This window comes from Cryptosporidium sp. chipmunk genotype I (genome assembly GCF_004936735.1).
Source record: "Cryptosporidium sp. chipmunk genotype I strain 37763 chromosome Unknown contig_68, whole genome shotgun sequence".
In the NCBI taxonomy this organism is placed as follows: Eukaryota; Apicomplexa; class Conoidasida; order Eucoccidiorida; family Cryptosporidiidae; genus Cryptosporidium; species Cryptosporidium sp. chipmunk genotype I.
The window spans coordinates 1-12,172 of NW_027125606.1; the positions used below are offsets into that span (position 1 = coordinate 1).

General features: G+C 27.1%; 6 protein-coding genes across 6 annotated transcripts; 5 read left to right on the top strand and 1 right to left on the bottom strand.

The window, feature by feature from the left end:
* Positions 1-978: 978 nt before the first annotated feature.
* Positions 979-1,803, top strand: ELE39_003520 (deoxyuridinetriphosphatase; the record flags this gene model as incomplete). The annotated part of the gene is made up of 1 exon (XM_067346624.1): positions 979-1,803. The coding sequence occupies one exon, from the start codon at positions 979-981 to the stop codon at positions 1,801-1,803; it is 825 nt and encodes a 274-aa protein (XP_067200723.1).
* Positions 1,804-2,933: 1,130 nt separating this feature from the next.
* ELE39_003531 (uncharacterized protein) lies at positions 2,934-3,290 on the bottom strand (the record flags this gene model as incomplete). The annotated part of the gene is made up of 1 exon (XM_067346635.1): positions 2,934-3,290. One exon carries the CDS (start codon positions 3,288-3,290, stop codon positions 2,934-2,936), a length of 357 nt encoding a protein of 118 aa, XP_067200734.1.
* A 1,293-nt stretch (positions 3,291-4,583) lies between these two features.
* Positions 4,584-5,645, top strand: ELE39_003537 (uncharacterized protein; the record flags this gene model as incomplete). The annotated part of the gene is made up of 1 exon (XM_067346641.1): positions 4,584-5,645. One exon carries the CDS (start codon positions 4,584-4,586, stop codon positions 5,643-5,645), a length of 1,062 nt encoding a protein of 353 aa, XP_067200740.1.
* A 2,463-nt stretch (positions 5,646-8,108) lies between these two features.
* Positions 8,109-9,443, top strand: ELE39_003538 (uncharacterized protein; the record flags this gene model as incomplete). Its single annotated transcript, XM_067346642.1, has 1 exon — positions 8,109-9,443. The coding sequence occupies one exon, from the start codon at positions 8,109-8,111 to the stop codon at positions 9,441-9,443; it is 1,335 nt and encodes a 444-aa protein (XP_067200741.1).
* Positions 9,444-9,807: 364 nt separating this feature from the next.
* ELE39_003539 (uncharacterized protein) lies at positions 9,808-11,687 on the top strand (the record flags this gene model as incomplete). Its single annotated transcript, XM_067346643.1, has 4 exons — positions 9,808-10,051; positions 10,117-10,193; positions 10,255-10,375; positions 10,435-11,687. The coding sequence occupies 4 exons, from the start codon at positions 9,808-9,810 to the stop codon at positions 11,685-11,687; spliced, it is 1,695 nt and encodes a 564-aa protein (XP_067200742.1).
* A 257-nt stretch (positions 11,688-11,944) lies between these two features.
* Positions 11,945-12,172, top strand: ELE39_003540 (uncharacterized protein; the record flags this gene model as incomplete). Its single annotated transcript, XM_067346644.1, has 1 exon — positions 11,945-12,172. One exon carries the CDS (start codon positions 11,945-11,947, stop codon positions 12,170-12,172), a length of 228 nt encoding a protein of 75 aa, XP_067200743.1.

Here is a 12,172-nt window from a genome sequence, read left to right on the forward strand (position 1 = left end):
AAACCTAAAAACCTAAACCTAACCCCTAAAACCTAAAACCTAAACCCCTAAAACCTAAACCCCTAAACCCTAAAACCTAAACCTAAACCTAAACCTAAAACCTAACCAACCTAAACCTAAAACCTAAACCTAAACCTAAACCTAAAACCTAAAACCTAAACCTAAAACCTAAAACCCTAAACCCTAAAACCTAAACCTAAACCTAAACCTAAACCTAAACCTAAACCTAAAACCTAAAACCTAAACCCCTAAACCCTAAAACCTAAACCTAAACCTAAACCCTAAACCTAAACCTAAACCTAAACCCTAAAAACCTAAAACCTAAAAACCTAAACCTAAAACCTAAACCCTAAAACCCTAAACCCTAAACCCTAAACCTAAAACCTAAACCTAAAACCTAAACCTAAAACCTAAACCTAAACCTAAACCCTAAACCCTAAACCTAAACCTAACCTAAACCTAACCTAAACCCTAAACCCTAAACCTAAAACCCTAAAACCCTAAACCTAAAACCTAAAACCTAAACCTAAACCTAAACCTAAAACCCCTAAAAACCTACTGTTTCAAACCTCAAACGAATTTGTTTTTATGAATAATTTTTTTAGTGATTTAAATTCACTAAAATTTGCTAAAAATAAGTTAAAGTATTGAAAGAAATGCGTTCCAAAGTATCTCTTTCTATCTAAACATTTTTAAAAAAATTAGTTCAACGAAAATTTTACAGAACAAATAAAAGAATCATAATTCAGATTAAAAAATTAAATAAGTCAATATTTTTTGATTTTTTTTTATAAAATTTTTAAATTAATTTGAAAAATATACCGCTCAATTTATATGTCTACGAGACAGAAATAAGCACTTTTAAAAGATACCAAATCACTACATTTAACTTTTTTTTTAGAAATTTTCTTTGCAAACCGAGTATTTGTTGTATTTTTTATTACTTTCAACATCTTTTACTTCTTTTCTAGACTGAAGATGCGTTTTTTAATTTTGCCACTAACCGTTATTGCTCAACAACTTTATAGTAATCACACAGTTTCATATAAGGGGGATTCGGGACTTGACTTGTTCGTTGTTGAGGATCAGATTATAAAGGCAAGAGAAACTGGTTTTGTTAGGACTGGTATTAAAATTGCTGCCCTTACTGACGATAATGAGCCCACAAGTTGTACTGTTGTGGGAAGGTCTTCTATTTCAAAAACTCCACTTAGATTGGCCGTTCCAGGTGGAGTGGTTGATGCGGGTTTTAGAGGTGAATTAAGAATTCCTTTGGATAATATTAAAGACTTCGACTTCGAGTTGAAGGTTGGCCAGAGATACTTTTCGCTTACAGGTTATGATGGAAAAGCTGTCTCCATTAGCATAGTTGATAAATTAGATGAAACTGAGAGAGGAGAAAGTGGATTAGGATCTACAGGATACGGCATCTTAAATAAGGCTTTAAACAATAGAAGTAAGACTTCATTAAATCCCATTGTACCGTTATCTACTGGCAAAACTCTGAAATCTGAGCCAGTAGAGTCAATGAGGCCACTTGTCATTAGATCAAACAAATCATCAAAATCTCAAACTCCTTCAAACTCCTTTATATTCCCTCAAGCAGCTACTGTTCAAGTTATAAACATAATGTCTTCTGAAGCTCAAAACTTATTGCTTAATATTCCAGGGTCGAAAATTGTTGAAAAAACTGATAATGCTCGATCCATCTTTGTTGGAAGTACGGAAGTTGGAATTTCTTCGAATTTAACGACGGAAATAAATGATATACTTGCAAACTCTACGGAAGCTGGAGGTAAATAAGAGCAGTATGAATGAGAATATCGGCTATTTCTGTGAATGCTTATATGTTGGAGTGTTTGACCGTAAGTTATGTTTTTTTTTTTAACTAGGAGTTGATATGCCAAATTATTTCAGTGCATTTAGAAGTCATTTGGAGTAAATTTTTAGTTTGTGTAGTGTTAATAATACGGTTTTTAGATAAGCATTATTTTTCTTTGATGATTCAATCTAGTCTGAATGCTCGAAATTGTTGCTCTAAATATCTTTTAGACACGAATTAAAAAGGTGTCGCAACACAAACTAGTAGTGCTCTTCAATTCATATGGAGTGAACTCAGAAATTGAATAATGGTCTTAAGATCAAATAATCTTCATATTAAACAAACTACCATTATACTTTTTAAAAGTACCAATATGTCATGACTTTTTTTTCAAAAAAACAAATTTTGCAAAACCTGATCCTTCGAACCAATCACTCTTTGATTTAAATTATGTAAAAACAATCAATTCATATTCTTAAAATAAAAATAATAAATAATCCTACTTATTTTATTTTTTAGAAACTAAAATATTTTTAAATTAATATTTATCAACTTTTTTACTTATGAAATATATAGCTCAATTTGTTTTCATTTTAACTAATCCATTTATTCAGTAAAAAATTGCATGCAATAATCCAAAAAAAAATAATCAAGTTTATTATATAAGATGAAAAAAAATCTTTATTTTTAATTTATATTGATTATTCCACATAGTAATTCCATAATACAGCTATTACTTTACAAATTTCTCATTTTAAATGAGAAACTAATAGTAAAAAATCTTGATATTAACATAAGGATATAAACATACAAATAAAGTCTGCTACAGTAAGAATTTATCATTTCTCAAGTTCTAGTCATAAATTTTGTAAGCATACTAAAATGGAATCAAATATAATTATTCTGAGCCATTCTGGAATTTGAAATCATTTAGAAATATTGCAGGAATTAGCTAAATAAAACCAATAATTCTTACATATTTATAGCGTATAAAATAACATTTACACAGCCCTATTACTATATCCTTGCAAAATATTCAACTAATTCCGTTAATAGAGTCAGCTTTACCTTGGAACTTCAGAAATTCAACTCAATTAGATTGATTATTATATCACTTGTTAAGAATTTTCCTTACTAATGATTTATCAGGCTTTGGTGCAACAGGTGGTGGGGGTGGAGGAAGTGTTGGAGGCGATGGAGGCAAATCTACAGAAGACGATAATCGCAAGTTTAGCTCCCCTTGTGATGGTAGTGATGGGAAAGTAAGTGAAGGTTTTATTGGAATTTGCGGAGCTGGGTAAGGAGGTGGCGGCGGAATCTCTTCTAAACCTAATGATTCCGAATTATAAAACTGGACTGATTGACTTCGTTCTGGAGGCAAATTACTCGAAGAATTGCACTCGTTTTCAAAATCACAACTTGCGGAACTACAACAAAAACAGCAAAGACGACGTCTAAAACGCTTCATAGCTTTACAACACGGGGTCTTTAATAAAAGAAAGCCTAGATAAATATGAATAATACAAAATACTGTTTGGATAATAAAAGTTAAGAAGGAACAAGAACGAAATAAAAAATTGAAATTTAAATACTTTCATTATCCAAAAAAAAATTAATTGGTGAAATTGTTACTGTAAAAATCAGGCAATAATGCGGATTAAATATCTTTGATAATAAAATACCAGACCCCTCACAGTACTCTGTTCTAGCAACAGGTAAATTTTTTTAAATTGTAGTTAAATTAATTCATAATTTTTTCATTCACTTTTATTAAATCTAATATAATTATTTTAATTACTTAACTGTTAATTTTTTTTTTGTTTGAAAATTTTATTTATTGAAAAAATAGCTTAAGTCATTCTCGCTTTAAGATTGATAAAAAAATTATTCTATAAAGATAATTCAATAATCAAAATTGCTTTATTTTTTTTTGAAATGGACATTTGTTTTAATTTTTCTTTGATACTAAATAATTACAAAATAACTTAATCTACTGAATTAATTATAAAATCCATGTTTCGGACAAATTTGAAAAATTTAATTATGCATACGATAACTACAAATTAAAATAAGTTTTTTTTTATACTAGTAAAATATTCTAAAATTAGTTTATAATATATTTGAAATATAATAAAAAGTTTAGTAAATATTTGCAAAAATCACCCATTATAAATTAAAAATAATTAAAACACCAAAAAAAAATGGAAACTATTAATTTAGTAATTGATCAACTCGGAGTCAAAATCCCGATTAAGTTTTTTTTCGAAAAATACTCTTGAAGTTAAGACGTGAGGTATAACAGTTCATCTCAAATTACTGACGCATAATAATTATTAACACCTAAAACCATCTAATAATACGACTATAAAAATTAATGATTAAACTAATGTGTTAAATTCGATTCAAATATTTTTAGTTGCAAATGTCTACTTATTAGAATTAATAGTAATATTCATTGATTAATGCTATAAATAAATATTTAGATTATGCTGATGTTGAAAAAATCGAGTTGAATAAATAATCACAATATAATATTGTGTTATATATTTTTCTTTTGAAAAAACTTTTAATAAAACTATAAATAAAATAGAAAAAAATCAATTCATGGCGGTAAGAGAATAATTAAATAAAATGGTCTCTAAATAACATTACAGCAAATAAATCTTATTTACTTGGAATAAATCAAAAATTTACACAAGTAAAGTTGAAATTAACCTTATAAGTTTATTTTTGATTAATGTGATAGCTTTTAATAAAGAATATGAGAAAAGAACTATTATTTTCTTTGAAATTATTTTTTCACTTTATAGCAATTTTTTTGATTAATAACAGAGTACATGCTGAAGTTATTGCTAATAAAGTTAATAATAAGAATAACGGCTATAGAAGGCCAAGTTATTTAATTCTAGGTAAAAATAATGTTCTCACTCCAAATTATTCTAAAGAAGTAAATTGTCTTGGCCCACCAATATATTTTTTTGATGTAATTAATAGAAAAATTATGAGCTTAGAAGTTGCCTGCAAAGATATATTTTTACTTATTAACAACAATGGAGAACTAACTGTAAGACTGACAGATAAAACTTATTATGTTAATGACCGCATAGCTAAAAAACACATATTTTTTGATTATAGTTTAGATCCTGCAACTTTTATTCTAAAAGAATATAACGATTTGACTGAAATTGAACATAAATCTAATGAATTGTTGGAAAATAACTTTGATGCGATTCCAAGAGATTATGATACATCTAAAGATGGAGAATATTTAAACTGGATCGTAAAGACAGAGTTTTTAGGAGTTAATACGATTTCAGATACTATGCTCAAATTACCTGATTATAATTACAATCAGCCAGAAAATAAATTTGAAATCAAAATACCCGTTGAAGAAAAATTATTTTTAATTTTCATTATTAAAACAAATCTAGCCGGAATTCAAAATACTTTTTTTGCAGCTTTCCCTATTTTCTTTCTTTCCAAAATTATATATGATGTTAGGAAGTCACTAATAAAATTCCAATTTGATCAAATTGGTTCAAATAGTTTGGAAATATATGATGTTAAAAAGGGCATTCATTATTATAGAGGGTTAAAACTAAAAACTAACCAAATTCATGGTGAAAAAATCTTATTTAGCGAATCTTTATTTGAACTAGAGAAGTTAATTAAGGATAGATTTGAGAGATTAAAAGTTGAACTGGATTTAAAACACGACTTTGGTATTTTAAATCTTTTGAACTCAGTTAATAAAAATGATGAAATTGAATTCCAAGTTAAACCAATTGTTTCAAACAATTCTTCTGACCAACTTGAAAACTAAGCACTAAATAATATACAATCAATTAGTACAACTATTTCAATAGCTCCTAATACCAAATCTTCAACAAACTTGACCACTAAATATTAGACTAATACTATATCTTCGGAACAACTAATATTGATTCTACTATAAGTCATCTTCGGAAGTAAATAATCCAGTTTGGCCAGGCCCATATGGCATAAACACTAGATTTTATGGTTTGTTAATAAGATCTGAATTGATTGATTATCAATAATTTTATAATAATTATTATAGTTATACCCTTTCTTTAATGTAATAATTTTTCCACCCAATTACATTTTGAAAATTAATTTCATTGATTTTAATTATTGCTTAAAACTTTTAGTAAAATTTTATACAAATTTTTATGACTTTAATTTAAATATTATCAAGAAAAAGTAAGTTTTGATTGATTTACATAAATATTAAATGGTTCAAAGCAATATACTGGCAATTTATATAAATAATAATGATTTGAATATTTTTTTTTCAAATAAGAATATTTATTAAATTTTGAAAAGATTTTTAAAATTTCTAATATAGCATGTAAATCCAAATTTAAACTTTTAACTCTTTTTTATTAAATTTGTGGAATTTCATTAAACAACAGTTAAATTTATGCTTCCTACTCTGTTGCAAAAATAAATAAAACAATTATTAGTTTTAATTAAGTATCTTGATTAAAATTAATATATTTATATACTTCTAAGATTTTTTATTAATTTTTTTGAGTTTCTTTATAATTCATAAATTTTCAGGCAATTTATTAATTTAAAAATACAGTATAAAATGTTTCAACTTTAATATCTAAATTAATTATCTTAATTCTAAATATGAACCCTCAGAATATTTGTTGTTTTCATTTGATATATTGGCTTTAATTTATTGAGTTAAAAAAAAATATTGAAAGGATTTAATACACTGGAATTTAATTAATTTTATTTTTTTACAATATTTTATTATTATTCGAGAAGACATAACATTTATTAAAGGCTTAGCTCAAAAATTGGCACTTGAAGTGAATAAAAATCAAAGCACCTTAATTGAAGTTGATTCGTATCAGATACGAATAATTTAGGAATGAAAGAAGATTCTGCTTATATTCTCAAAATAAAATAAGCTAATAGAAACCTCCAATTTAAGAATAAATTTAACCAAAATATATTCTACAAAATCTAAAAATATATTTCAACCATTACCTAATTTAAACTCGAAAATATTTCATAAGAATTGAAACATTTAATTAATAGAGGCGAAAATCGTTGTTTTTATTATTGAATTATTCCAATTTTTTCTGAATTTTTTCGACTCTATTTTGATAAAGTTTAATCTTTTCTTCTCTACCAGATACTTTTGCCGATTCAAGATTTTCTTTTGCAACTTTAAGTTGCTTCTGCAATTCTTTCTTCTCTTTGCCAGAAGGTTTTCTTAGCTTAAGGCGTACAAATGATTGTTCAAAATTAAATGTAGAAACTCCATATTGAGTGTTTCTAAAGTTCCCAAATAAAGCGACAATTACGAAAACAAAGGTGAGCTTAGCAAAATTAAAAGCTTTCATTTTTCTTTTAAAATAATAAATTTGATAGAAAAACTTATTTATTTTTGATTATTCAGATTTGTGAAAGTGATTAATAACAAAATCTATGTTTTTAATTAATTGAAATGTTCACACTGTGCAAATCAAAAATTATTTTTTTTTGGTATAAAAACACTCAAATTTTACCAGTCTCTTGATATCCTTTCTACTACCTATTTCTCACAAGTAAATTAACATATTATATACAAATGTGTGAATAATTTTTTGTGTGAATATGTACTTATGGCAAATAATTTTACTTTATACTGAGATATTCAGATTTACAGTCTAGTTTTGCTCTAATTTTGATAATTTACTTTATAGCAAATACTTTGCAGGTGCATTTGGTATTTGGGTGCATACGAAAACTTTGTCAGAAACTAGATATTTTTGAAAATAGCTTAATACAACTAAATAAAACAAAATAAATATATTATTATTATTTATTTGTAAACTTTCTTTAACATTGCTATTAATAATAAAAGAAATGAATATTACCTTAAACATTGTCAATAAATAATATCATATAAGGATTAATGCGGGAAAATGTGTGCATGCACATTTAATGTCAATTATTAAATAAAGGTAAGAATTAAAAAGGTAATAATTTTATTTATTTATTAACTAAATGATTAGATTATTCGCTTTTTGATAAATTTATCCCTATCTAGGAAATTCCACAAATTGATCATTTTTTGTAAGTTTAAACTTTTAACTTAAAAAAAAAAAAAAAAAATGATAATTTTCATATATTCAAATATTATTTTTTGCAAAGGATAGACAGTACACAAATAGAACTAGATAAATATTATATTTGTGGGAATAGAATTCTGTTGCTTTGAAAGTAGAAATTTACCTATAGTATAATTGAAATTTTTTTTTTTAAAATGGCAGGTGATGAATCTACCTCAGAAACTACTACTACAACTACCACTACTACTACCACTACAACTACTACTACCACTACTACAAGGAAAACTACTCAATCAACAAGTACAACTACAGAAACAACAACATCTACTGCTGAAGTAACGACAACTACGAGTGCCCCTCAAACTATTACTGCAAGTAAATTTGTAATACCAAGAGATAAAGGCGATATTGATGAAAATGGAAGGTTATCATTTATATTACCAATTCATAGCCTAAAAGAAACTGATTTAAAAATTGAATTCTTAAATGAAAATAACATTACAATAACAACATTAGATTTTAAGAGATGCTGTGCAAAAATTATGAATTCAGTTACAGGATATTTTGATACTTTTGAGTATCCTTCAAATTGGGAATCTATTACTTCAATGAACCTAACAATTGCATGGACGACCGCAATGTTTTATTTAATCATATCATCAACTTTAGTTCCTCTTGCTGGTATAGTTAGTTATGAAAACCCTTCTCCGTATTCAGTAATACTAAAAGATAAAAATAAAAATGAAATTTCCACTACTTGGAACTTTAACGTAAATTTTGATAATATTCTATCCAACTCATGTACTATTGTTTACCCTGGAAATAAATGTAAGAGTGCATCAGTTAAATTAACTATGGATAAACCATTTGCTCCTGAAAAGCAATACCTAAGATATGCATTTGTTGCTCCTCCTGAATATTTATATCCCGTAACTATTACACTTTATTCATCTGCATCTTTTCTAGCATCAATAAAATTCTCTAAAGCTATGGTTGAGATAAGTACAGATAATAAATCAACATCGGTTACTATTCCCTCTCCAATAGAAACAGGGCAATGGATTGCAGGTGATATTTTTCTATTAACTAGTTCCGGATATAATTTTCTAAAAAACAATTCAAGTAGTTTTCAATGTTTATTTGTTACTACTGCCTCTTGCTTTGCTTCTCAATCAACGCAGAAATGGAGGCAATATGACAAAAGCTTAGATCTACTACGTTATGCATACATTAAAGGTACTGAATACAGAACAAAAAGCAGCGAATATATAATGAACTCATCTTCGGAAATTTACAATACAGAAGTTGACTCAGAAAATGAAATTGTATATCTTTACGTTTCATATAATAATGTTATTATTGGTGGTGTCCCTATTCCTTATTCTTCAGACATTACTGAGTTAAGAATTACGGGCAGTAAAGATCTTGTTCCAATCGCATATTGGAGACTATCCCAAGGAATGACCCCATCAATTACTGTATCTAGCGATATATTAAAAGGTCTAATACCACAAATCAAATCGACATGAGTATTCATAACTACAGCTTTGAGTTTCTAAGGTTCAAATTTCAATGTAGTTTTAAGTTAAATTTTTTTTTTCTCTGTGAATTTATCGGAATTATTACTATGTTAATATCGAACATTTAAATAATTTTTAAGTTAAATTTATTTTTATTAATAGAATTTTATTTTTGAATTGCACTTAGACATAAAATACTGCATGCAGAGACTTGCCGTAAGCAAATTAATATTTAAAATTTCTGAAATTTTCAAATACTAAAGTTAATACAATATTGCATTGGAGTATATTCTCCATTATTTTGAAATAATCTTAATTAAAAAATCTATCTGTTTTTTTAACAGCTTTAATTTCTATAACTTCTTATAATAAAATGGGTGCAAATTTAAGTAATTGTGAGCTCACAATGATAGGTGATTCATGCTTTTCACCGGTGTCAAAGATAAATAGCACTTTGACTGAAGCCGCTGCAAATAATTTTGTCTTGAATCATGAAAATTCTAAATTTAAATCAGAAAACAATGAATATCAGTTCTCGTGTATCGAACACTCAGTACCATATAATGGAAGTTTGAATTGCGATATAAACAATTATGCAACAATAGCCTGTGGAAGCAGTAAGTTATATAATTGATTTTAATTTTGTATTAGATTAATTAACTCATACTATTTGCATTAAAAGAAAATATCACATTTTCACATAGAGAATATTGTCTTTTTGGATTCCAGTTTAGAAAAAATGAAACTCTCATTTTTGATGTAAGTAAGAAATCAAAAACTTCATAACATAAATAATTCAATTATATTATTTAAATTACAGAGTAGAAATCTTCAGAGTCCTTTGCTAGCTTTCCCTCTCCCAACGAATGAATTAACGGTTTCAACTCAATCCTATGAAGGAGATCTCCAAGAAAAATGGGTTTTGAGAAGTGGTTATTCAGGTAAGTGTATAGATTACAATAAATCTAAAAATCAATCTTATTAAAAATTTTAATTAAAGGTTACGTTCCAAATCTTGGAGTTGCATCAAACACAATTATTTCTGATCAAAATATTTCATTTGATCAATCTAACATAAATTATATTTCTGATGAAGAAACTGAAGAAAGCAAAGCTTACATAATTCCAGTAGAGCAGAATAAAATTGAAAGTGGAGGAACATTGTCATTTACTATTCCTATTGATAAAATTAAAAACAATATTAATATGATAATAAGTGATGAAAACAGCAAAAATATTATTGGTTTGGAGTTAAACAACTGCTGTGGCAAACTGGCCGACTCAAATAATGGTAAATATGATAGATTTTCATATCCAGAGAAATTAACGGGAATTAGTAGTTTAGATTTGAGCTTAACGTGGAAATCTTCAATATACACTTTGAATATAAAATCTACCAATACTCCTATAGCGGCAATTCCAATTGAAAATGAAAACGTTCCATATAAAGCTGTTTTGTTGGACTCAAAAATGAGAGAAGAATTGAAAGCAAACTGGAGCTATAGCACAGGAGTCAAGAGCGCTAGCCCAGTTTCCTGTACAATCAATGGATTGGAAGGTAAATGTAAAAGTTCAAGCGTCACAGTCCCGAAAATGGTTAATCCAAACTTGGAATTTTTGAGATTTGGTTTCCTGTTTTCTAAAGAAGCTTTATCTCCTTTTGAAATGACTATCTCTCAAAACTCGAATAATTTAGTAACTTTGCAAATATCATCAAATATCATCAAATTTCAATCTGATGATCAACAAGAAATAAGTCTTAAAAAAGAATTGAGTACTGGAGAATGGGTTTCTGGAGATATTTTTATAGTTTCAGATGATATTCATAACGTAATTGAAGAAGATGTGACAATCACATGTAAAAACTATAATGATTCGTGTTTGAATACACAAAATAATCAGAACTGGATGAGTATTATTAATGAAAAATCCATACTCAGATATGCATACTTAAAGAAGCAAGCTATGGAAAATGAAGCTAAAACAGATGCAGATAGTGAGTCTAAATCATCACTATCTAGTTCAAAAGCTGTATATTATATGTATATTTCATTAAAAAACTGTATTATTGCAAAGTTGAAAATAAACGCAAATTCTTTCAATAAAGTTTCAGTTACAAACAAGCAAGGTTCAAACAGTTTAGTTTATTGGAGACTAAAGAGTGGAATTTCCACTTCTATCAATATTCTCGAAAACACTCTTAATCAATTAAAAACAACTATCTCAAATGAAATTGAAGAGAACGAAAGATAAGTCATAGAATTCTAATAACGAGAGAAATTGTCGAAGTTATCTTTGTTAAAACAATCTATTGTTCATTAATGATGAAGCTGAGTTCATTATTGCTAATTACATTACTAAATTATACTATTCTAATTTTTTGTTTCAATAATATTACATGAATTTTTATTTAACGTCCCGTCTTACATGTAAAATCGAGAATCTGTTGTAAAATGGCAATCCACATATTGTTGAACTAGGTTCGCATTTTGAGTGATAAGTTAAATAAAATGATTCAGAGCTTACAAGAAGGTCTATTGAACTTCGAACTACCAAAACTTCAAATAGAAGTAGGATTCTGGAAGGCAGCTAGTAACCTCAAATATAATGTCATTAAATCAAGTGAGGATTCATTTGAAATACTTGGATTCTATAATCAAGAAACAAACGTCATTCGAATTAGACAGGAGTCTTTGAATTCAAATAATAAAGAATATTCAGGTACAGTTTCAAAATAA